General features: G+C 42.7%; 1 protein-coding gene across 3 annotated transcripts in view; it reads right to left on the reverse strand.

The window, feature by feature from the left end:
* ARFGEF1 (ADP ribosylation factor guanine nucleotide exchange factor 1) overlaps positions 1-27,232 on the reverse strand; it is a 626,657-nt gene that overhangs the window by 145,820 nt on the left and 453,605 nt on the right. For all 3 annotated transcript variants that reach the window (XM_029591432.1, XM_029591431.1, XM_029591434.1), the window contains 5 exons: positions 21,771-21,861; positions 17,303-17,343; positions 17,032-17,201; positions 14,825-14,976; positions 8,340-8,512 (listed from right to left, as the gene is read on the reverse strand). In XM_029591432.1, coding sequence (XP_029447292.1) covers positions 8,340-8,512; positions 14,825-14,976; positions 17,032-17,201; positions 17,303-17,343; positions 21,771-21,861 — 627 coding nt within the window. The remainder of the gene's footprint in view (positions 1-8,339; positions 8,513-14,824; positions 14,977-17,031; positions 17,202-17,302; positions 17,344-21,770; positions 21,862-27,232) is intronic.

Raw genomic sequence — 27,232 nt, forward strand, 5'->3', positions numbered from 1 at the left:
ATAATTTGTACAAGTTAACAGGCACATTCTTTTGAAAATATAAAAGTATATGCATAAGTCCCAACTCCATCTCCTGGAATGCCTATCTATCCCCAGTGTGCATAAAAGTACACATGAAATTGGGTTACCACATACTTTTACATGCATTGAGCCCTGGACTATTTTATAAAGCTATTTGAGATCATAAAATTGAGTTTTATGTGAGTAAATGGCTTTGAAATTTCAGCTCATGGAGGCACTCATTTTATAATTTGGTAACTAAAATAGATTTTTTTTTAAACAGATATGGGGCTCCACACATACTTCAGTCTCCAGCCATTCCCGAATCTTTACCCAAGATCCTATCACTTTTCGTGGGTCACAGAACATGACACCTGACATCCCAGAGATCCTTCCTTTGTCACTACAGTCGCAAAGAAGCTGAATATCCTATTTGAACTTCTTTCCTTCCTCCTTCATACACACACACACACTCTCTCTCTCACATGCTCTGACTCACAGACGCTTTCTCTCACACAGACTCCCCACTCTTTCATGCTCTCTCTCGCGTACACACAGGTTACCGCTCCCACTCCCACAAACTCTCTGTCACTCAGGCTCCCACTCTCATATGCTCTCTGTCACATGCAGGCTCCCACTCCCCCACCCCCCGAACAGGCTCTCTTTTACAAGCAGGTTCCCATTCCTCCTCACAGACACACACAAACTCTCACTCTTACATTCTCTTTCACACACAGGTTCACATTCCCACACAAACACACAGGCTCTCACATGCAGGCTGCCACTTCTACAGCACATGCTCCCTCACACACACACACACACACACATGGTTTCATTCCCTCATGCTCTATCTCTTTCAACACATATGCTCTTGCTCTGTCTTACATACATACACACACACACACACACACACACACACACACACAGCTTCTCCATTCCCACATGTTCTCTCTCATAAACATATCCCCAGGCAGCCTCCCATTTACACCTGCCCCCCCAGGCAGCCTCCCATTCACACCTGCCCCCCCCCCAGGCAGCCTCCCATCAATACCTCTACCCCACCCCAGGCAGCCTCCCATTCACACTCCCCCCCCCCCCCAGGTGAGCCTCCCAGTCACACGCCCCCCCAGGCAGCCTCCTAGTCACACTTCTCCCCCCCAGGCAGCCTCTCAGTCACACCTCCCCCCAGGCAGCCTCTCAGTCACACCTACCCCCCCCCCAGGTGGCCTCCCATTCATATCTCCCCTCCACACTTCCCAACCAGGCAGCCTCCCATTCACACCTCCCCCCTCAGGCAGGCTCCCATTTACTCACAAACACAAACCCCAGGCAGTTTCTCCATCGGGAGCAGAATGGGGAGTTTGTTCTGCTGATCCTCCTCGTGTGCGAGCTTCTGTGCAATACAAAACTCTTGCAGCTAGCACTTCCTCTATGTTGATCTTGTGGATCATGAGCATAGCAGCAAGAATTTGGAATTCTGTAGAGCTGGCACACGAGGAGTAGGGGAATGGGCTCTCTCCTTGTGGGGTTCTCTTCTCGGATGTCAGTGGGATGGAGTCCACCGGTGGCCTCCTGGGCCTCATCCTCTTCCCGACCGCCAGTGGGATGGGAGCCACTGGCGGCCTTATGGGCCCTCCTTCTCTCTTCGGTTGCCAGTGGGACAGGGTTCACCTGTGACTTCCCGAGCCACCTCCCCTCTTTGCTGCTCCACCTATGTGCACACCTGGCACGCCTGGCCTGTTCGTGGGGGGTCCTACGCTGGCTGCCAGTCAATTCTAAGTGGGTGGGACTGAGCTCAAAGTGGGTAGGCCAGGGCCCACCCGAGGCTACACAACTTCAGTCTTTGAGTACTACAAACCTCATGAGAGGCTTCTAGGAAAAGTAAAAAGTAATGGGATAGTTGGCGATGTCCTTTCGTGGATTACAAACTGGCTAAAAGACAGGAAACAGAGAGTAGGATTAAATGGACAATTTTCTCAGTGGAAAGTAGTGGAGTGCTCAGGGATCTGTATTGGGACCCTTACTTTTCAATATATTTATAAATGATCTGGAAAGAAATACGACAAGTGAGGTAATCAAATTTGCAGATGATACAAAATTGTTCAGAGTAGTTAAATCACAAGCAGATTGTGATAAATTGCAGGAAGAACTCCTGAGAGTGGAAAATTGGGCATCAAAAAGGTAGATGAAATTTAATATGGATAAGTGATGGTGGTGATGCATATAGGGAAAAATAATCCATGCTATAGTTACACAATGTTGGGTTCCATATTAGGAGCTACTACCCAAGAAAGAGATCAAGGCATCATAGTGGATAACACATTGAAATCATCGGTTCAGTGTGTTGCGGCAGTCAAAAAAGCAAACAGAATGTTGGGAATTATTAGAAAGGGAATGGTGAATAAAACGGAAAATGTCATAATGCCTCTGTATCGCTCCATGGTGAGACCGCACCTTGAATACTGTGTACAATTCTGGTCGCCGCATCTCAAAAAAGATATAGTTGCGATAGAGAAGGTACAGAGAAGGGCGACCATAATGATAAAGGGAATGGAACAGCTCTCCTATGAGGAAGACTAAAGAGGTTAGGACTTTTCAGCTTGGAGAATAGACGGCTGAGGGGGGATATGATAGAGGTGCTTAAAATCATGAGAGGTCTAGAATGGGTAAATGTGAATCGCTTATTTACTCTTTCGGATAATAGAAGTTAGCATGTGGCACATTTAAAACTAATTGGAGAAAGTTCTTTTTCACTCAACGCACAATTAAACTCTGGAATTTGTTGCCAGAGGATGTGGTTAGTGCAGTTAGTGAAGCTGTGTTTAAAAAAGGATTGGATAAGTTCTTAGAGGAGAAGTACATTACTTAAGTTGACTTAGAAAATAGCCACTGCTATTATTAGCAACAGTAACATCGAATAGACGTAGTTTTTGGGTACTTGCTAGGTTCTTATGGCCTGGATTGGCCACTGTTGGAAACCGGATGCTGGGCTTGATGGACCTTTGGTTTGACCCAATATGGCATGTTCTTATGTTCTTAATTCTGGATTTTTAGGATAGCCACAATGAATAAGCATGTACTGCCTCCGTTGTATTCAAATCTCTCTCATGAATATTCACTGTGGATATCCTGAACACCAGAGCTGTCTGGTTTACTCAAGGACTGGAGTTGCCTACCACTGCACTAGCTTGAAAAGATGTGGAAACACTACCATTCATGAGACAATTATAAAGCTTGTAAAATGTATCCTTTTAAAAGGAAAATTAGTTCTTACCTGTTAATTTTCGTTCCTGTAGTACCACGGATCAGTCCAGACTGTGGGTTGAGCCTCCTTTCCAGCAGGTGGAGACAGACTAAAACTGAAAGAATATCCTATATGAGGACAGAGCCTATACTATAACCCTTCAGTATAACTATTGTCAAAGCAGAAAATAACAAAACCCGAATAGGATCAAGCAAGTAACCACAAAGCTCAAATGAGCAACTGTAAAAACAATGTAAGGAAACATTTGAAGACTATACGCTCTTGCATATACTTGGTACTTGAACAACCAAGGCTTCCGGTGTAATCGCTCAGTATTCTTGCACAAAAATGAAGTATAAAAATCTGCAAATCTGCAAGAAACAAGCTTCGAGAGGACAGAAAGAAAGACAGAAGAGATAGGGAAGGGCGTCTGGACTGATCCGTGGTACTACAGGAGTGAAAATTAACTGATAAGAACTAATTTTCCTTTCCCTGTACGTACCCGGATCAGTCCAGACTGTGGGATGTACCAAAGCTTCCCGAAACCGGGTGGGACCGAGACAGTCCCCCTCGAAGCACTTGCTGCCCAAAGGAACCAAAAAACCAGAGCTTGCACATCCAGGCGGTAGTGTCAAGCAAAGGTATGCAAGGACGTCCATGTGGCGGCCCTGCAAATGTCCTGCGGGGAGACCGATCGGCTCTCCACCCAGGAAGTAGCTTGAGAATGGAGCGAATGAGCCTTGAGGCCCTCGGGAACCGCCAGACCTTGGCACAAAGATAGGCCGAGGAGATAGCTTCCTTAAACCACCGCGCAATAGTGTTCTTAGACGCCGGCATTCCCCGATTGGGCCCACTCCAGAGGACAAAAAGATGGTCCGAGCCCCGAAAGTCATTGCTAACCTGGAGATAGCGAAGTAGAGCCCGTTTGGATTCCAGCTTACGGAGATCGCCGCCAGTCGTACCTGTAATTTCCCTGGGGAAAAAACAGGGAGCTCTACTGACTGGTTGACATGGAAGTTGGTAACAATTTTTGGCAAAAAGGAAGGGACAGTCTTGAGAGATACTCCGGAATCAGAAAAACGCAGGAAAGGTTCCCGACAGGGCAACGCTTGAACCTCGGAGATCCGCCGAGCGGAGGAGAGACAGACCAGAAAGAGTCTTGAGCGTAAGATCTTTTAACATAGCGCGACGGAGAGGTTCAAACGGAGCAGCACAGAGGGCCCCAAAGGACCAGGTTAAGACTCCATGATGGGCAAGTGGGACGAGAAGGCGACCGTAGATGTTTGACGCCCTTCGAGAATCGGATCACGTCCTGGTGGCCCGCTAGGGGATGGCCGTCTACCCGACCCAGGAGGGAGCCGAGAGCAGAGAGGTGCACGCGCAGAGAACTGAAGGGAAAACCCTTGGAGAGGCTCTTCTGAAGGAAAGAAAGGACCAAGGATACCGGGGCGGAGTGCACTGGGACACCCGACTCCGAACAGACAGATTCAAAGGCCTTCCAGATATGCACGTAAGCCAGAGAAGTCGACTGTTTTCGAGCCCGCAATAAGGTAGAGAAGATCGCCTCCCTATAGCCCTTACACCTGCCATTCAAAAGCCAGGCCGCTAGACAGAAGTAGACTAGGGAGATGACAGAGTTGGAGGGGTCTGTCCGTCGCCAGGTTGATGAGATCTGCGAACCACGGCCTTCGTGGCCACTTGGGTGCTACCAGAACCACAGGTCCCCGGTGGAACTCTAGTCTTCTGAGAACTTTTCTCACCAGGGGCCACGGGGGGGAACACCTACAGAAGGACGTCCGCCGGTCAAGAGAGAGCCAGAGCATCCACGCCCTCCGAGCCGTGCTCCCTTCAGTGGCTGAAGAACCGATTGGCTTTGGAGTTGCGCTGGGTCGCCAGGAGGTCGCGGTGGGGGGGGGGGGGGGACTCCACCTGTCCACTATCAAATCCATGGCCGGGACCGAGAGTTCCCACTCCCCCGGATCGAGCGAGTGACGGCTGAGGAAATCAGCTTGAACATTCTCCTTGCCTGCGATGTGGGAAGCCGCCAGGCACTGCAGATGCCGTTCTGCCCATGCGAAGAGACGGCTGGCTTCTAGGGCCACCAGGGGACTGCGGGTGCCTCCCTGGCGATTGATGTACGACACGGTGGTGGAGTTTGGAGCAGCATTCCCTGAAGGAGATGGGGGAGCGACAGCTACCACTGCAAATCGGCGACTGTGGCGTCCAAGAACGGAAGGACCATGTGGAACTGTTCCGACACCGGCTGCCAACAGGATAGCAAGGCTTACTGCAACGGACGCATATGAGCAAATGCCCAGGAGACTAGTTCAATGGTGGAAGCCATGGATCCCAAGACTTGCAGGCCATTGGGGAAGGCAGTGAAATCAGAGTCTGAATCTGCTCGATCAGCTTGAGAGCTCGCGTACGACGTAAGAAGACCTTGCCCACTCGGGTGTCGAAGTGGGCCCCCAGGAACTCTAACTCCTGGGAGGGTTGAAGGTTGCTCTTTGAGAAATTCACTGTCCACCCGAGAGACGCAAGGAGAGCTAACCCGCGATCCACCGCCTGTTGACAAAGAGCCGCCGACTTGGCTTGGACTAGCCAGTCGTCCGGGTAGGGATGAACAAAGATTCCTTCCCGGCGAAGAGCCGCCGCCACCACCACCATGACCTTGGTGAAGGTGCGGGGCGCGGTCGTGAGGCCGAAGGGAAGCACTCGAAACTGGAAGTCCTGGTTGAGTACGTGGAAGCGGAGATCCTTCTGGTAGTCGCGGTGAATCGGAATATGGAAGTATGTCTCTGCAAGATCGAGAAAAGTGAGGAACTCTCTGGAGCGGACCGCTGTGATGACCGCTCGCAGGGTTTGCATGCGGAAATGTGGAATTTTGAGGGCCCGGTTGACCCTCTTGAGGTCTGAGATCGGGCGATAAGACCCGTCCTTCTTGGGAACGAAGTAAATAGAATACTGGACCACCGTGCCCCGCTGCAGGAGCCTGGCAAGGGTTTGTTCGATCGCGCCCCTCTTGGACTGCCCGCATGGGGAAAATAAAAAAATGATCTGGTAGGTCGCAAACAAACTGGAAGGCGTACCCGTCCCTAATAAAGTCAAGGACTCACTGGTCCAACGTGATTTTGACCCATTCCTCGAAAAACAAAAAGTGGCGGCTGCCGAGGGAGGGGATCAAGGAATGAGGCAATTGAACTTCATTGTGTGGTAGGCTTAGGAGCGGGACGTGCGGGCTGGCCCTTGCGAAAGAGCTGACGCCCACGAAAAGGTTGTGACCAAGACTGAGACCGAGAAGAATAACCCCTCGAGGAAACCCCCCCCCTCCCGCCGTCCGCGTGGCGTATACCGTCTCTGACCCCGGAATGAGGAAGAGAGGGCTTGAAGGAACGGGACGGTTACGGACGGTCCTCTGGGAGCTTATGGACCTTAGTATCCGCTAAGGAGTCCATAAGCTTCTCAAGGTCCTCACCAAAAAGCAACTTACCAATGAAGGGCAACGTGCCCAGCTGGGCCTTGGAGGACGGATCAGCTGACCAATTACGCAGCCAGAGGAGGCGACTGGTGGAGATCGCAGAGGCCATCGCCTTTGCCTGGACTCGAAGGAGGTCGTAAAGCGCATCAGCCCCATAAGCGACGAAAGCCTCGAGACGCTCAGCCTGCTCCGACTCTGCCAACGGGAGGGTCTTGGGTGCTGAGTAACTGTTGAATCCACCTGAGACCTGCCCGCAGCATGAGACTGTTGCAGATAGTCGCAAGAACCCTCAGCGCCAGGACATCAAAAATACGCTTCATTAGCGCTTCAAGCTTGCGGTCTTGGGCATCCTTCAGAGCCGTGGAACCCTCCACCGGTGGTATGTTTCGTGACCGCAGAGTCGGAGGAGTCCATGGAGGGGCTTTTCAAAATTTCCAGACATTCCTCGGGCAAAGGGTAAAACGTATCCATAGCCCGCCCCACCCGGAGTCCCGCTTCAGGGGCTTCCCATTCCCACAAGAGCAACAGCTTGTGCTTGGGATGAAAGGGGAAGGCGCAAGTCGGAGCCCTGATTCCTGCCAGGACCGGGTCCATATCCTTGGGCAGAGAGGCTGTGCGAGCGTCCGCGGGGGGCCCTTCCCCAATTCCTGGAGGACAAAGGGGAGAAGGGGCTCCAGTTCCTCTCTGCGAAACATCTAGAGGACTCTGGGATCATCCCCCTCCAGCGGAGGCGGGGTACCATCTACATCAGACGGACGGACCTGCTGACAACTACCTATCTGGCTGCCGGTTCAAGTCCTCCGGAGACCACAAGAAGAAAAAATTTGGTCTACTGCTGTAAGTAAGTTAAAAAGTAGGGGAATACTTTTAACTTAGAAATATATCTTCAAAGTTTAATTTATTATATTTATTTATTTATTTATTTATTTTACAGACTGAGCACAGCAGTGGGGTTCTAAACCCTGTCGGCAGCCAGAAGAGAGGGAGACGAGACCTGGACCACCAGACTCTGTGCCCTCACCTGGAAGCGGTTATGGACCACGGCTATGCAGCACACAAGGGGCAAAGACCCCTGAGTCCGGCAAGAGCCAGGAGACAGAACCGTGTCCCACACAGAACAAAAGGTAAAACTGTCCTTTAGAACTTTTTTTTTTTTTTAACAGGAAGAAGATTCCTAAAAAATAAGTACTTGCTTGATCTGCGAGGAAAAGAAGGGAAAGGTTGACTAGCCTAAAGCAGGGAACTGAAGGGTGAGCTGCTGTACCTGTGGGAGACAGACAAATACTGAAGGGTTATAGTATAGGCTCTGTCCTCATATAGGATATCCTTTCAGTTTTAGTCTGTCTCCACCTGATGGAAAGGAGGCTCAACCCACAGTCTGGACTGATCCGGGTACGTACAGGGAACAGATGTTTTTGAACATTAAAAGAATGTTCTGTATTGTTTTAATGGAGCGATACAAAGCAATGTAACACATCCTCTGTATTCCTCCAATAATTTTCCTTAACAGCTAGAATTGTAGCACAATTTATTTTGATTTCCATTCTACATTTTTGTTAGGCAACCAGTCATTCTTTAACTTGTGCAACAGTGATACTCATAATACATAATACTCACTGACAATATGTCCTGTCGTTTGAAATGCAAGCTCCACTATGCTTTCATCCTGGTCAGATGCTGCCAAGTGAAACACAGAGAAGATATTCTTCCACCCTGAGCGAATATTAGCAGCTTGGGAGTTAACCATCTGTGCTATACAGCGTACAACCATGTCTCGAATGGTTGGAGACCTAAATTATAAATAAATGGTTTACATTACTGCTAAGCTACAAATCTGCTCTGCCTTGTTAATAAAAACAATAACCATGCAATAAAGCAGTGTGAGAAAAGCAAGTTTGCTTACCATAAACGGTGTTTTCCATAGATAGCAGGATGAATTAACCATGCTATTTGGGTGACATCACCAACGGCACACTCAAGCGGTTTCTGGACTGGAGGATGAAGATTAAAAAGTCCTTTCATGAAACGAGATATTAAAGGATGTGAGGCTATGGTAAGCCATTATGTCTTTCATGATAAGCTGCTATGGCACTGAGGTGTACTCTTACTGAGGAAGTAGCTAAGCCTGATTTGGAGAGATGAAGCAAGCAACTGAGGATTTCTGTAGGTGTCGAGAAGAATTGATGAATGCTCTGTGTTTGACATCATCTGGCATATTTCTTCCATTTGAAGGAGTAGTTTTTCTTTGTTGATGGTTTTCTTGTTGCTATTATGATCCGTTGAATATCAGCTGTAAGCGTCAAACCCTGTAAGATCTTGCGTTCAACATCCAGGCTGTTAGGTGGAGGGAGGAATGAAGAGGGTGAAAGGAGAGTGCCCCCCTCTTGAGTCAGCAGGTTTGAGTCTTGACCAAGATCCCAAGGTATGGTTTCAGAGTACTGTACTAGATAAGAGAACCAGGGTTATCTCAGCCATGCAGGTGCTATGAGTATCATGTGAGAGTTTTCCCGAATCAACTCCTGAACTTTTCTTGAGATTAAAGGGATTGAAGGAAATGCATAAAGGAGACCTCGAGTCCATGACATCAGGAAGGCATTCTGCATGAACCTGATGAGCGTACTGAGAAAAATTGTTGAACCTTTCGATTTTGTTCTGTTGTGAAAAGGTCTATCCAAGGACAGTCCCAATGTAGGAAAATTTGGTTGGTACTGATTGGTTGAGCGACCATTGGTGGGGATAAAATATTCTGCTGATACGATCAGCTAATGTGTTCGCTATCCCCGGTAGATAAGTTGCCTTCAACATTACTGTTTATGAGAGCCCATTTCCAAATCCAAACTGCCTCCCTGCAAAGAATCCAGGAACCTGACCCGTCTTGCTTGTTTATTTAAAACATTGCGACTTAATTATCCATGTGTATCATGAGGGTGTGACCTCATAAAAGATGTGTAAAAGCTTTTAGTGCATACTTCATGGCTCTGAGTTTCAGGTTTATTGGATACGTCTTTTCGATTTGTGTCCAAAGATCCTGTGTCTTGTAATTTAGAGATGTGCTCCCCAACCCTGTGTAGATGCATCTGTTGTGAGGATGAAGCTGTGGGATCATTCTCGAAGAGGAGATCCCACTGTCAGAACTTCTGGCTTTAACCATCAACGAATGACTTTTGCCATGGATTCCAACACTATCACCACTCTGGGCACTGGTTGGAGAAATTGAATCCACTGTGATTTTAATCCCCACTGAAGGCGACACAAATGTAGGTGAGTGAGAGGAACTATGTGAATGGCAGCCACCAAGTGACCCAGAAGAACCAGGATTGGTGGGCAGTGACCTTTGACTCTAAAAGTAAGTCTGTACCTAGTTGATGAATTCGATCAATCCTCTCCTGGGGAAGGAATGCACGAGATTTGACAGTGTTTATCTTGCCCCTAAGAACTGAAGAATCTGAGTCATTTGAGTACCGACTTCTCATACCTGATAAGGAAACCCAGAGACTCTAGACATGAGACTGTCATCTCTAATTGTTGAGACAAGGAGATTGGGTCAGGGGAAACTATTAGCCAATCATCTAGATAAGGGAATAGTCAAATTCCTTGCCATCTCAAATGGGCTACTGCCACAGCCAGGCACTTGGTGAAAGCTCTGGGAGCGAAGGAAAGAACAAAGGTCAGACCTTTGTAGTGTATGGAGTTCACTTGGAAGCACAGGAACTGCCAACAGGAGGAGTGTATCGGGATGTGAGTGTATGCATCCCTGAGGTTCAGAGAACACATCCAATCATTCTCCTCTATGAAAGGGGACCAACTTGAGGGATGTCATCTTGAATTTCTCTTTCCCAAAGAACTTGTTCAGGGAGTGAAGGTCTAGAATGGGGCAGAGATCCCCTGAGCATTTCAGAATGAGGAAGCATTAGGAGTAAAAACCTCAATTAATTTTGTTCTTTGGGATCACTTGGATTGCTTGTTGCTGAAGCAAAATCTGTACCTGCCGCTCTAGAAGATGTATATTGGAAACATCCCTCATCGTGGTAGTGAGGCGAGGAAGATGAGGTTTGGATAGGAAATTGAGATGGTATCTCTCGTATACAATTCAGAGTACCCATTGATCCATAGTGATTTTGCTCCAATCTGCATAAAAATTCTGAATTCTTCCCCCGACTGGGGAACCCAACTGTGACTGAAACATCTTCAAAAAGATGGAGGAGGCTTTTGAAGAGACGTTTGAGATGGTTTTTGCTGTTTTCTGTCCCTCTGGAGGGGTCTAGGTTGAGTTGATTGGGGCTGTGATCGTGGTAATTGGTATGATAGAAATTGCTGCGCTCTATATGGTATGTAAGTTTTGTATGGCTTTCTTTGATAGTAAAAAGGCTTTCACCGGTAGTAATGTCGTATTGAAGACTGAGGATCTAAGGATCTTGAGAGAGACTGGACTGCTACATTTTGCTCTTTTAATTGTGCTACTGTATCTTTGAATTTTTCTCAGAATAAATTGTCCCCTACACAAGGAAGATTTGCTAGTTTTTTGTGGATGTCTTCTCTGATGGAGCTAGAACGGAGCCACGCCATGCATCGAGCCACAATGGCTGTGGCTGAAGTTCTAGAAGATGTTTCGAAGGATTCATATACTGCCCTTTGTAAATGTGCAGACCTTCTTCCATATCATAAAACAGTTGAGATGTAACTGGTTGTCCTGACACCATACTAAGAAAAGATTTTAGCAATTTAAGGGATTCATAGAGGTATTGGACAATGTAAAATTGATGCTGTTATATATGAGAAGTAAGCATCTCACTTTGAAATGACTTTTTGGTGTATTCATCAAGAATTCTGTGATCCTTTATTGGGGGGAATTGATGAATCTAACTTGGTCTTCTTTGCTCGCTTCATTGCTGACTCCACGATCACAGACGCATGGGGAAGCTGAACCACTCCATAGACTATAGACTTTTGCAATATGAATTTCAAATCCAGTTTTCTAGAAACAGGAGGAATTGATTGGGGCGACTCCCAAGTTTTTGAGAGAACGGAGTCTAACAGTTTGTGCAATGGTAGCGCTGATGGTTCAGCAGGAACATCCAGAATTTTCAGAATTCCGAATACTTCTTCCCTAGGGTCCAGTAGCTTTAGGATTTCTACTCCCAGGAGGTTTCCCAATTTCTCGATAAAGCGAGAATACATGAGGTCTTCTGGCGGAAAGGAATGGTCAGGAAGTTCCTCTGGCAGATCAGATGGTATACCAGTAAAGCCTTCTGGGGAACGGTCCTCCGGGAAATCTAGAGGTATTGACTGAGGCAAATGCTCCTTGCCCTTACTTTCATAACACAAGATCATAAGATATGCCATACAGGGTCAGACCAACGGTCCATCAAGCCCAGTATCATGTTTCCAACAGTCGCTAATTCAAGTCACAAATACCTGGCAAGTACCCAAACATTAGATAGATCACAAGCTACTAGTGCTTATTAATTACTGTCATAGCAGTTTATGGATTTATCCTCTAGGAACTTATTTTAAACCCAGTTATACTAACTGCTGTAACCACATCCTCTGGCAATGAATTCCAGAGCTTAACTATGCACTGAGTGAAAAATAATTTTTTTTATTGGTTTTAAATGAGCTACTTGCTAAATTCATGGAGTGCCCCCTGGTTCTTCTATTATCTGAGAGAGTAAATAACTGATTTACATTAACTTGTTCAAGTCCTTTCATGATTTTGTAGACTTCTATCATATCCCCTCTCAATCTTCTCTTCTCCAAATTGAACAGCCCTAACTGCTTTAGCCTTTCCTCATAGGGCAACTGTTCCATGCCCCTTATCATTTTGGTCATCTTTCTCTACACTATCTCCAGTGCAGCTATATCCTTTTTGAGATGCGGTGACCAGAAATGCATACAGTATTCAAGGTGTGGTCTCACCATGGAGCGATACAGAGGCATTATGTCATCCTCCATTTTATTTTCCATTCCCTTCTTAATAATTCCTTTCTGTTTGCTTTTTTGATCGCTACAGCACACTGGGCCGACGATTTCAATCTATTATCCACTAAGATGCTAGATCTCTTTCCTGGGTGGTAGCTCCCAAGATGGAACCTAACATTGTGTAACTACATCAAGGGTTATTTTTCCCTATAAGCATCACTTTGCACTTGTCCATGTTAAATTTGATCTGCCATTTGGAAGCCCAATTTTCCAGTCTTGCAAGATCCTCCTGCAATTCATCACAATCCGCTTGAGATTTAACTACCCTACATAATTTTGTGCCATCCGCAAATTTGATCACCTCACTCATTGTACCCCTTTCCAGATCATTTATAAATATATTAAAAAGCATTGGTCCAAGTACAGATCCATGAGGGACTTAGGGGAGGTGTGTGGAGGAGCATTACCTGCTGGATCTGAAAAATGAGGTGGTGATACTTGTGGATGTAAGGATGAGAACAGGTTTGTTATAATGGAAGACATCTGGTTAATGGCGTCTCATGAATGAGACGTGTTTACATCCTCGTGATGCTTTGGCCATTGCGGATTTATGTAGGGAGAATGGGAAGACGCCTTTTGGTGGTTTATTCCCTCGTTAGTATTTCTGATGAAGGTTGAGGTGCCCAAGAACCTTGCTCTTCCAGAGGGGGAAGTTGTCTTGGAGAAAGTTCTTCTTGGAGATTTCATCTTTCCCAGTGAGAACAAAAGGATAATCCCGAGCACTCTGAATGGTTACTTTGCAAGGAACCTGAGCTAATGGAAAGTGGCTTCGGAGGGGATACCCAAGAAGGATGCGACAGGATATCCAGAATGGGATCTCTAGTGAGTTGGGATCTGGATGGTGATCTTCTGGTTTTATGGTGTATTTGGGACTGATGATCAGTATTTTGTGAATTTTTGTTTGGACGACGTATGCATCGATGAACGTCCCTCGTGCAACGCAGAGGCATTGTGATGGCGCGAATGAGACGATGCGTTGTGAGCCGGGTGGTGCAACTGTGCCGATGATTCGTGTTTGGTGGAGTGCGATGCCATATGTGCCGAGGCAGAGTGCTTCATTTTGTGAGCATTTGATGGCGTTGATGTGTCATGCGATCTCAGTGCAGCACCTGCTATCAATGCTCCTTTTGGATCCTGCATTGTGCATCGAATGTTTTGCGGTGCAGATGGCGCAGCTGTGTCAGGTTTATGCGGGACTTGTACGGATTTTACCTTTTGATGTTCCAAGTCAGAGCGATGTTTCTTGGGCCTTGGTTCTACAGAAGATGGACGCCTAGGCACTTTATGAAATTTTGTTTGTAGGCCCGGGGACAATTGAACGTCCTGGAGTGGGCGCATAAGATCCTGAAATTGGTGAATGTCTCTCCTGGAGGCTGGCAATTATCACAGCCCTCTGTCTCTGGGGGACATGCGTCCGCAGTCCCTGCATGACGCTTGGTTATGGTCCGGGCCCAGGCAAATATAACAATAATTATGATCGTCAGTTATGATCATTATGTGTCTGCACTGACAATATTTGAAACCGTTTTTTTTTCGAGGCCATTTTAGCACTTGAAATTGCTGTTTGATAGTTGCTAGCATGAATCAAAAGTTTCTTGAAGAGATAGTGAGAAAAAAATGTCCATGCCTGAGCACGTAAAAATAGTAATTGAAGAGTGATCACGCACTACACGCGGGAAGTGCCGTGCAGGCGCAGCACACAAAGACTGAATCTTGGAGAAAAGTGTCCGTTTGAGTGCGCCGGTGACATCGCACAAATAGTAGGGCTAATTCAGCCTGCTTATAGACGGAAAAAAAAGGGTAACTTATTATTTATTTATTTATTTATATTTAATTTTTATATACCGAAGTTCTTGTGGGAATTACAAATCACTCCGGTTTACATAAAACGATGAACTGCCCAACAGCGGAAGGGGGCTTTACATAGAACTGTAGAACATAAGGAACAATAAAACCGGATGTCAATTTAACACAGTAATAATAAATATAATATAATATGTACATACAATTTAACTATTTAATGTAGTAGTGATGACCTGTCAAATCTATTACGCCACAAAAATTGAAGAGAAACACAGCGGGAAGTTATGATTTTTCCAATTCAGTTAATTGCTGATTCTTACCTGTTTCTCTTCATTATGTGTTCAAATGGCCTGAGGAAATCCTTTTGGAATCGGAAATTAGCAAGTTCTCCTTTTTCTAAGAATTTCATTGACAATTGCCTGAGGGAGTCTACAGCAAAAATAGCTACATCTTCATTGGGATTGCAGCCAACCTAGCAGAACAGAAGCAAAATTGTGATAATCTGAGCGATGTTGAAACAGAATGAGAATAATGCAATCGTTATATCGTTTCCTGAAAATACTGAGGTCTACATTCAGTAAGTGGGCAAACAGCTAAGTTATCTGGGTACAGTTATGCTGATACCTGCAGCTGAATATTCAGCAGGAGACATCTGCTGCTGAATATATTCAGCTAAAGTTATCTGGGTAATTTTACCTGGATAACTTGAATCCCTGCATAGCTATGTTTGAATATAACTGATTAGGTTTAAAGTTTTCTGGATATGTGTACCTGGATATATGTACTGTAACCAGCTACATTCAAAATACTGGCCAGCTAAGTGGCAGAAAAAAAAAATATCTTGCGGGCCTCTCGGCCCAATCCCCCACCCTCACTAAATGAGTGAAACCAATATTGGTCATTGTGCCTGAGTCCCCTCTGGCCTCCCCCAAAAGACTGTAAACCCCCCAACCAACCACGATTTCTCAAAAAAAAAAAAAAATTATCGGCCTCTCCCCACAAACCTAATAATCCCTCTCCCCACAAACCTAATCCAAATCCTCCCACTCCACCAGGCACAGCCCAAAACCCCCATAGCCACTGGGATTGTGGTACTTTTGTACCGCTCTTGGCTGCATCCAGAGTTGCTTTGATTGAAAACAACAAATGCACCTGATATCAGTATGATTTGCTGGGCCAGGTTCAACACTGATTTAACAGTGAATTAACTTTTATTCTTGTCTGAACATTATCATAAATAAATCCTATATTAATTACGTGTTATAAAAAATGTTCCCTGAGAAAAGGACTTTGTAAGTTTTTTTTTACACTTTAGAAATAAACAATTCTACTGTAAACCAAACATAGAAAAACAATTTTTATTAATTGTACTGCACATTTAACAATCTAATCATAGATGTAAAAACATGCCTTTTAGCACTTATCATATATATATATATGCAAAAAAGACCCCCAAAGTGAAACTTAGGGGAAAGAGAAAAAAGCACTCTCATTTATCAATTAGTCATACAAAAAATATTGTTTTTCCTAAAATTGTTATTGCTTTATTGAAAATTCAATGAAAATGTAAATTTATCAGTTTTTACATAAAATCAATATCAATCCCTGATACATCATTGTTTACTTTATCTCCACATATTAACAATTACCACTGGATATTATCTTAAGCCCAAATAATCATAACCCTCAACACTGTCCTACTTCTTACCTCAATCTTACCCTTAATGGACTTTACATCACCCAAATGTATTAATGTTGTAGTTGGTCTATTTATAATGGAAACACCACTGTAGATTATATAATTTTAACTCTTAAAATTCTCAAATCACACTTCTATCTTCTTTATCAGTGGTGTATTCCATTCAGATGGTTTTATCTTCTATCCCAACAAGGACCTCGTTTCGCCAACCTGGCTTCTTCAGGGGTATTTACTTGATGAGATCAAACATCAACAGGAAATTATCACTTCCACCTTATGTTTCTGAACAAAAAGGAGTGGATCAGAAAAAGCTCGCTCGATTCACTCTGGCTCAGTGGCTCCCGTTATTTTGTACGAACAAAAAAACTCCCGAATACGAGTATGCGCCTTTCTGTGAAGTCAAAAGCCAGCCTCCACGTGTATCAACTATGTATCTCTCTGGGGTCTTTGGGCCCCCTAGAATCACACCTTGTTATATGTTGAAATTCCCAATCTCTAAAATGGAGTCATGCTTCAGACGCTCAACTAACTCTTCAGTATTGCGCTATCATGAACACCACGGGATAAACCTTGTAGCGTATGAGTTTTGTTCAAAAACTATCCCGGCTGTCCGCTACCATTACCGGTTTGTACAAATGCTTCACCGTCTTATAGCCGCATGTCTCCCTCAATCATACTTCATAACCCCTAAGTTTCACTTTGGGGGTCTTTTTTGCATATAATAGCAACAGCACAGGTGGAAACAACATATTGCCTTTATTTTTTATTTTTATATATATATATATATATATATATATATATAAAAACTGTGCATACTACAAAATATACCTTATTAAAATGATCCCCAATGACTTCCCAAATTCTAGACCACTGCAGTCTTATACGGCCCATATTGTAATACGATATTTCTACTATCTTCTGCAAGCTGAACATACGAGGATGTGTGGGGGACAGCAGTTCATCCATAGACACAGCGCAAAGCCAGCGAACAAAATCCACTGAAAGAACAAGAAAGATTCAGTAAAGTATTTTTATCTAAGCTTAATGAAAAAAAAAGAGGAGGTATTATGACAGCTAATAGAATATTTCTAAAACTCACCAATTGCATTGCCATCCAATCTTGTAGAGCCTGTAAAAATTCTGCAAAATTGACAATTTAATGTTTAGAAGAAAAAGTCTGAAAACATAATTTCCAAAATTCTATAACACAGTCACTTAGTTATCACACTGTTAATAATAAAGACTGTTTGCTACTAAACACTCCAATAAGATGACAGTATCACTATTCTACATTACTGCATATTGGTGAAAATATCACAGCTATCTATCAGGGTCATTTTTCAAAACATGATGGGCCGTTATTGCGTGCATTAGGGCCTTATCTCATGCGATACCTCCCTAATGCACTCGTTAACCGCATTGCAATGTTAAAATTAAAATAAGGGAAAGGGGAGGGGTTAGAGCGGGGATACAAAAATTTTGATCCCGGTAGTGCTGCGGGTAAGGGCAAAAGTGTGCACGTGGCTGCAATCGCGGCGAGCAAAAATGCACCGCCGCAATGCAGCCGTGTGCACACTATCATCCCCCCACCCCTTTTCTGGCCGCAGCTCTTCATTCTGCTATATTTATAGCAGAATGAAAAATCTAGAACTATATTTGTTATATATGATTCATAATTGCTTCCAAGAAAAACAAAGGACAGTAGCATACCTAACCCATTTGTAAGAAAATGAAAACACAGCATGCTACGTTTCTTATCAGCTAAGAACTGCATGTGATATAAATATCTATCTCTAACACAATTTTGCCAGTAACCAGTTATTTTTCATATATATATATATATATATATATATATATATATATATATATATATATATATATATATATATATATATATATATATATATATATAAAATCACAAAGTGTTCACCTATCACAAGCATGTAGGCCAGACCACAAGCTTAATTGAAAACATTCTGCTTCTGCACTACAAATATATAGCAGATAGGAGACGCTATCTTTTCATTCACTGGATGAAACACTGACTAATCTCATATGATGATTGAACATCATAGATTAAGTGATACCGAGCTTTAAATAAACGATTGGTTCAAATGTAACATACTGGGGATAACAAGTCTTGAGAATACAAGGGAATTTTAAAACAATTGCAGAAAATTTGGACATTAAATATTTTTACTTGCTATAAAAAATATATTAAAAAAACCAGATATTTGAGAGGTTTGAGACGACTGAGAAATCTGCCTGTCGCTGCAACATACTATGTGCGTCACTGGCTTGCTGCTACCTTGCAGCATTTATGCAGATTATTGAATGTTGTGCATTCACATCTCTTTTTTGGTACTTTGTCTTACTTTTGACTTTTGGGCTGTATTGTTAAAGGTTTGCAGTTCTCTAGCAGAACTATTTTCTTGAGTCTTACAAGCTATTATAATTCTTCAACAATCTAGGCCAAGGATATATAAATCCAGACTTTGAGGGATGAAAACAAGTCTGGTGTCGAATGTAGCTAAAATATGTAAAGCAACATGGCTCACTAACTAAATGTATGCAAGCATGCTAAATTAATATTCATTGTGGATATCCTGAAATCAGATTTGCTTGCCCTCAAAGACCAGACCTACACCGTATCTTATGGATGGCAGGTCTTCACCCATCCAAGAGAATGAGAAAATTAAAAAGATGCACCTGCTTTAAGGATATTTTCTCAGCAAACTAAGAGGCCTATTTATTAAGCCACTTTAAAATCTCTGATGGCAGGGAGAGAGGTGGGGCTGGTAGTGGGATCAGCCCTAATCAATTAGTTGACGAGTTAGGCCTAAGAGGGATTCTCATTTTTGTTGAACTATCAGAGACTTCTCACTTGTGTTGGCATTCTGCCCTATGTTAGCTGCAAAGGGCTAAAGCAATCACTTAACTAAACCTCCTGAGGTCTAATTAAGTTTTTAAATCAACCCATGGATTGATGCAATCTGTAATCCCTATGAATATTAATGAACTGCTTTGCATGCATTTGTATGTTACATTGCTCATTTAAATATTCCTTGTATTAAGCCAGGAACGTTTGTGGTAAAGGTAATGCAAGTGCACGAATGCTAACTTAACATGCACTGATGCATTAATGCCATTTAGAAATCGCTTCCTTTGCACTACATATAGTTGTGCTCATTAGTTTACATACCCCTAGCAGAATTTGTAAGATGTGTAGCATTTTAAGAAAACATGAATGATCAGATAAAACATGTCTGTTTTTTTTTTAATGTGCTTCAAATTAAACTATTTTATGCATCACAGAATAGCACAATCATTAAACAAACCATAGCAATAAAGACATTAATAAAATGGTGCTGTTCAAATGTTACAATACTCATGAATGTTTGAGCCAATATACACTTGTTTGCACACCCAGGTTGAAATGGCAATGAAGAGTAGGTATCTACACCTGTGCCTTGTTTGATTCTAATTAGTGTCTGTGTACAAATAGTCAAATTTCTTAGCCCTTGAAAAACCCTTGTGCATTTCATCCAAGGATACACCGACTTGGATGATTACTGAAGCATGGGGAAAGCAAAAGAATTGTCAAAGGATCTGGAAGCAAAAGTGGTTCAACATAATAAATCAGGAAAAGGATATAAAAACATATTCAAAGATTTGAAAATGTTAATCAGTATTGTTCAAAATCTGATCAAAAAGTGGAAAATGATGGGTTCTGTTAAAACCAAACATGGTCAGGTAGACCAAGAAAGATTTCAGACACAACTGCCCAGAAAATTTGTCAGGATTCAAAGAAAAACCACAAGCAAGTTCTACTGATATACAGGTTTATCTGAAACAAAGTGGTGTGGGTGTTTCAGCATGCACAATAAGGTGATACTTGAACAAAAATGGGCTGCATAGTAGAGCTGCTAGAAAAACACCATTGTTGTACCTACGCCATGAAACAGCCCAAACAGCACCTAGAGAAGCCTCAAAACACATCTGGAACAAAATAATTTTGAGTGATGAGACCAAAACTGAACTTTATGGTCACAACCATAAATGTTATGTTTAGAGAGGAGTCAACAAGACCCATGAAGAGAAGCACACTATTCCTACCATAAAGCATGGAGGTGGATCTCTGCTGTTTGGGGGGGTGTGTGAGCTACAGTGGCACAGGGAATTTAGTCAAAATTGATAGAAGGATGAATGCAGGATCTTATCAAAAAATATTGGAGGAGAATTTGCATTCATCAGCCAAAAAGCTGCACATAGGGGCGCACTTGAACTTTCCAACATGACAATGATCCTAAACATAAGGCCAAGTTGATCCTACAGCTGCTGCAACAGAATAAAGTGAAAGTTCAGGAGTGACCCTCAGTGTCTCCTGACCTCAACATCATTGAACCACTTTGGGGAGAACTCTAAACATGCAGTTCATGCTAAACATCCAAAGAATTTACAGATCTGGAGGCTTTTTGCCAAGAGGAATGGGCAGTTTTACCAAACGAGAAAATAAAGGGCCTCATTCACAACTATCACAAAAGACTGTAAGCCATCATTGAAGCAAAATGGGGCAAAACATGATATTAAGAACTATGGGTACACAAACTTTTGAACAGGACCATTTTATTATTTTCTTTATTGCTGTGTTTTGTTTAATGATTGTGCTATACGTTGATGCATAATAGTTTAATTTGAAACACATTAAAAACAACAGAAGTGTTTTGTCTGATCACTCATGTTTTCTTAAAATGCTACACATCTTACAAATTCTGCCAGGGCTATGTAAACTTATGAGCACAACTGTAGAAATGGAAGAAAAGTTTCTTAAAAAGTGAACAGACTAAAAACACCTGATTATTTAATACTAACAAGCTAACACCGCTGATAAATTAATGTGGAGGCAATTGCCAGAGTGAAATAACAAGAGATGAGCAAATCATTATTACTGAGTTTGTTCATGAAAGGGCATTTAAAGCAGCAGAACTATCTAGATTCTTTACAGCATCAACTTGAATATTTCTTGCCTCTTTTGGTCTTCTTATTCTCAATTTCTTTTTGTCAGAATCAGTTTTATTTATATTTGAATCATTTTTTTAAATCAAAAGTATCTGATTTTCCTTACAGTTACATTCCCTGTTTTAAAAGTCTCCTCCCCAGAGTCCTACTTTTCAGTGGTTCATATACTTATGTCTTACATGTATCAGTCTGATGCCTGCATTAGGTTCTAGTAAGGGCCAGCAGAGTAGCGCTGATTCACTTTGATTTACAATGTTGGTGATGGCTAACTTTCAAACAATCTAGATTTATCTCCTCAAAAATTAAGAAAATGAAAAAAAAAATGTTGCTCATTTAACCTGTCATCTGAATTATCTAAAATATGTTTGCTAGCACTCAATTTAATCCCCTGCTTTCCTTCATCTCTTTTGTTTTTTTTAATTAAAATAAATAAATATCAGTCCATTACCTATAAGAAAAAGCATAGGAAAGGATACTTTGCTATCAAGCTAACAATGCCATGCAAATTTTGTCGCTGAGATAAGGAAATGACAGAATGTGATACATACCTGTCTACAGCCACGACCACACTTTGTGAACTAGTTTCTCCTATAGATTCTTGAATACTTGCAATTTGCTTCCAGTCCACATTTCCTCCAACTTTATTTTTTAGAAACACAAAATAATGATTTAAATTAGAAACAAATGCTCAATATTTCAGCAAAGTAATGAATGAAAGACGTTTTAAAGCTAAAGCAAAATTAAACTTTGAAATGGCTGCAACAGAATCAAGGGTATAGACAAAATAGAGCCTCAGCAGACAAAGCCTGCTAAAAATCTGGGCTCAGAATCTTCCTATTACTGGGAAATTTAAAGCTGATTTGGGCTAATCCAGCCCTGCTTGTTGACGGAGAATCAGGACAATCATATTTGTGCGCCTCTCTTTTCCTACAGAAAATATACTTCCTCTCCCTGGTCAGCTAAGGCGAGTTAGAAAAGGAATCACTCCCTCTTTATATGCGTACACACTCGAAGAATTATCCTCTGCTTCTTCTGATCTTCATCATCATAGCAGAGCAAGAGCTTCTCTGACCCTAACAGGTTTAAGGTGAGGGGATATGGTAAAAGAAAAAGGAAAAACTTGTTAAGGAAGAAGAATCAGGACAATCATATTTGTGCGCCTCTCTTTTCCTACAGAAAATATACTTCCTCACCCTTGTTAAGGGGAGAGGAAGTATATTTTCTTCTTCTCCCCTTCTCTGTCCTTCTTGTTAATGAAGGACAGAGAGGACAGGAAAGGGGGAGGAGTGGCTCTTTATGTCAGAAACAATATCCAAGCATCTGAACTGGAAGGAAGATGGGACAAAGAAGAAGCACTATGGGCCAACCTAAAAAAAAGATGATGGGACATCCATTTTTATTGGAGAAGTTTACAGGCCTCCAAATCATATGGTAGAGCTTGACAGAGATCTGGTTGAAGACATCCAAAAGATGGGAAAGAAGGGAGAAGTAGTGATTGTTGGAGATTTTAGTCTGCCGGATGTAGACTGGAGAATCCCTTCAGCAGAATCTAACAATAGTAGAGAGATAGTGGATGCCCTGCAAGGGGCTCTGTTCAAACAAATGGTAACGGAACCCACGAGAGAGGGAGCTATACTCGATTTAGTGCTCACTAATGGAGATAATGTCTCTGATGTCCATGTGGGTGCCCCACCTCAGCACCAGTGATCATCAAACAGTATGGTTTCATATCACACAAAGGATACATAGAAGAAGCACGAAGACCCGAGTTTTGCAGTTCAAAAACATGGACTTTGATGAAATGGGGAAGTACCTGGAGGAAGCACTAAAAGGCTGGGAGAACAAGAGAGATGTGGATCAACAGTGGACCAAACTAAAAGGAGCAATTATCAAAGCAACTAATCTATATGTTAGAAAAGTAAAGAAAAGCAAAAGAAAAATGAAACCTATATGGTTCTCAAAGGAGGTGGCTGACAAAATAAAAGCTAAAAGAACAGAGTTCAAGAAATATAAAGGATCCCAAAGGGAGGAGCACAAAGAAGAATATCAGGTACAACTGAGGGAAATGAAAAAAGTAATCAAGACGGCAAAAAGTCAAGCAGAAGAAAGGATTGCCAAAGAGGTAAACAGAGGTGACAAAACATTTTTCAGATACATCAGAGAAAGGAGAAAAGTTCAAAGTGGTATAGTGAAATTGAAAGGTGAAAAGGATCAATGTGTAAAGAGAGACAAAGAAATGGCAGAAAATACTAAATGATTACTTCAGTTCGGTGTTCACTAAAGAGGACCCAGGAGAAGGACCGTCACTAGTTAACAAGGAACTGGAGGGGAGCGGAGTAGATGTAACTCCATTTACAGTGGAGAGTGTGTGGGAAGAGCTGGGAAAACTGAAAGTGGACAAAGCCATGGGGCCTGATGAGGTTCATCCCAGGATACTGAGGGAACTCAGAGATGTGCTGGCAGGTCCGCTGCGTGACCTGTTCAATAGATCACTAGAAACGGGAGTGGTGCAGAGTGATTGGAGAAAAGCGGTGCTGGTCCCGCTTCACAAGAGTGGGAGCAGAGAGGAGGCTGGAAACTACAGGCCAGTTATAGCCTCACCTCGGTGGTGGGAAAAGTGATGGAGTCACTGCTGAAAAAGAATAGTGAACTATCTACAGTCTGAAGAACTGCTGGACCAGAGGCAGCATGGATTCACCAGGGGAAGATCCTGTCAGACTAATCTGATTGACTTTTTTGACTGGGTGACTAGGGAATTGGATCAAGGAAGAGCACTTGATGTCATCTACTTGGATTTCAGCAAGGCTTTTGATACGGTCCCACACAGGAGGCTGGTGAATAAAATGAGAAGCTTAGGAGTGAGTGCCAAGGTGGTGGCCTGGATCGCAAACTGGTTGATGGACAGACGACAATGTGTGATGATAAATAGAACTTATTCTGAAGAGAGAGCGGTGTTAAGCGGAGTGCTGCAAGGATCGGTGTTGGGACCGGTCCTGTTCAATATCTATGTGAGCGACATAGCGGATGAGATAGAAGGTAAGGTTTGTCTGTTTGCGGATGACACTAAGATCTGCAACAGAGTGGACACGCCAGAAGGAGTGGAGAGAATGAGATGGGATTTAAGGAAGCTGGAAGAGTGGTCGAAGATATGGCAGCTGAGATTCAATGCCAAGAAGTGCAGAGTCATGCATATGGGGTGTGGAAATCTGAAAGAACTGTATTTGATGGGGTGTGAAGGGCTGATATGCACGGAGCAAGAGAGAGACCTAGGGGTGATAGTGTCTAATGATCTGAAGTCGGCAAAACAATGTGACAAGGCGATAGCTAAAGCCAGAAGAATGCTGGGCTGCATAGAGAGAGGAATATTGAGTAAGCAAAGGGAAGTGATCATTCCCTTGTACAGGTCCTTGGTGAGGCCTCACCTGGAGTACTGTGCTCAGTTCTGGAGACCGTATCTCCGAAGGGACAGAGACAGGATGGAGGCGGTCCAGAGAAGGGCGACCAAAAAGGTGGTGGGTCTTCATCGAATGACTTATGAAGAGAGATTCATGAATCTAAATATGTACACCCTGGAGGAAAGGAGGAGCAGAGGTGATATGATACAGACTTTCAAATACTTGAAAGGTTTTAATGATCCAAAGACAACGACAAACCTTTTCCGTTGGAAAAAATTCAGCGGAACCAGAGGTCACGATTTAAAACTCCAAAGAGGAAGACTCAGAACCAATGTCAGGAAGTATTTCTTCACGGAGAGGGTGGTAGATTTTATTTATTTAAATTTCTTATATACCGGCATTCGCGATGGGAGTCGCATCATGCCGGTTTACAAATAACAAGGTGTGACAACAGAATAAATACTTAATAACTTAAAAACATTAACATGTGATAGAAGAATAAGGTAGCAGTTACAATAAAACAGGGATAAAATGCAACTTGGAATGAAGAGAAGGCAAAAGAGAGATTAACACTGAGATAACAAAAGAATGACCAAGGTAAATAAAACCAAGGTAAATAAACCTGCCTCATTAAAAAAAGAGAGAGAACATTATTGAGTTGTCAAAGGTTGTTGATTACCCTGACGGGAGTTCTTAGTTGCTTGAGTTGAGAGTGGGTTCAGTTGGTGTCTGGAAAGGCACCTGAAATAGATGCCTGAAATGCCCTTCCGGAGGAAGTTGTGATGACCAGAACTGTGAAGGACTTCAAAAGGGCGTGGGATAAACACTGTGGAACCATAAAATCTAGAGGATGTGAATGAAGAGTGGGTGGCTCATGTGAATGACGGCTACTACCTGGAGATAATATCCTTATTCAATAAACATATACACTGTTAATGCGACTCCAATATTGCTCTAAGCTTCAACAGCAAGAGGTAATGTGGAAAAAAAGATTTGGATTCACAAAAAAGCGGGGAGTAGCTTGCTTGTTACAGCGGTTACTACCCCAAACCAAATAAGCCTGATATTTCACTTTCAATGCATATCCAGCATAGCTCTCAGCTTCAACGGCAGGGGAGAAAGACTGATACTTCACGCATATCCAGCATACCCCAAACCAAATAAGCCTGATACTTCACTTTCAATGCATATCCAGCATAGCTCTCTGCTTCAACGGCAGGGGAGAAAGACTGATACTTCACGCATATCCAGCATACCCCAAACCAAATAAGCCTGATACTTCACTTTCAATGCACATCCAGCACAGCTCTCTGCTTCAGTGGCAAGGGGGAATGAAAAAAAGTGGATCTATATACAGACAACAACCAACAAGGACTGAATTACATAGTCTGAGTAAACAAATAAGTATGGGTGTAGCTTGCTTATTGCGGCAGTTACTACCCCTAACTAATTAAGCTAGATATTTCACTTTGATGCAGTTCCAACACTGCTCTCTACATTAATGGCGGGGGTGGAAGGGAAAAAGAACCAAAAGGTTACTAAGGGCCAAGAGTAACAGATGAGAAAAAAAAAGTGCGAAAGCTTGCTGTGCAGACTGGATGGGCAATTTGGTCTTCTTCTGCCGTCATTTCTATGTTTCTATGAAAGATGGAGACATAGAATGGAGAAGAAATGGAAATTAATGAAGAAAAGATGGAATTAATATATAGGATAGGTGGAAGTAAAGTTAGAGAGATGAAAGATGAGAGGTGAAGTACACTATATGAATGCAAAACTAAGGTAAAGCTAAGAGAAATGGAGGTAATAAGAGAAGGAATGAAGAACATGCTTGTAGGGAGAGAAGCAAAGGGAAAAGAGAAAAGAAATAGGAAAGGGCAAAGATAGTTAATGAAGTGCTAAACTATTTTGAAAGATTAAAACAAGATTAGAGATGGGAATACAATGGAAAAAATAGATATGAAGCATGTGAAGAGGGAGAAGAATGAGAACCTGATAAGAAAAGATACTGGGTAGCATAAAAAGAGATAGTAAAATAGAAAAAGAAATGAGTTTAAGTAAACAATGACAAGATAAAATGGAATGAAAAGCATATGGGAAAAAAAGAAATAAAAAAAAATGGAAGAATGAAAAAAGAATAAATGAGAAGTGAAAATGTACAAAAAGCATAAAATAACAGGAAATTCTTGCAGTGAGAGACAGGTAAAATGATTCTGGCTAACAGATAAGTCAGAAATAGAATAAGAAGAGAGACATTACAATGGAAACAGAGCTTAGAAAAAGGGCCAATGAGTGAGCTACAACTGCAGAGAGCAGGTGAAGCACAGAAAAGATAATAGAGAAGGCAAAAAAGGAGGCCCAACTATGAAACAAAGAAAAAAAAAATGTAGCCACCTAGGAGGAGAATCGATGAACCCACATAGCACATTTTAGGTGAAATATTTTCCTTTGCTATGCTAGAGAGAATTAAACTATAAAAGTTAGTGTTATTCACTTGCAGCATATTTTCTCCTGCAGTAGTACAGTATGAGTTTATATTTTTATATACAGTGAGAATACAGACTTTTTGTCTAGCAGTTTCCTCTTTTCTTGATCAATTAGAACTTTCTTCTAAAAAG

This window comes from Rhinatrema bivittatum, chromosome 2 (assembly GCF_901001135.1).
Source record: "Rhinatrema bivittatum chromosome 2, aRhiBiv1.1, whole genome shotgun sequence".
Lineage (NCBI taxonomy): Eukaryota > Metazoa > Chordata > Amphibia > Gymnophiona > Rhinatrematidae > Rhinatrema > Rhinatrema bivittatum.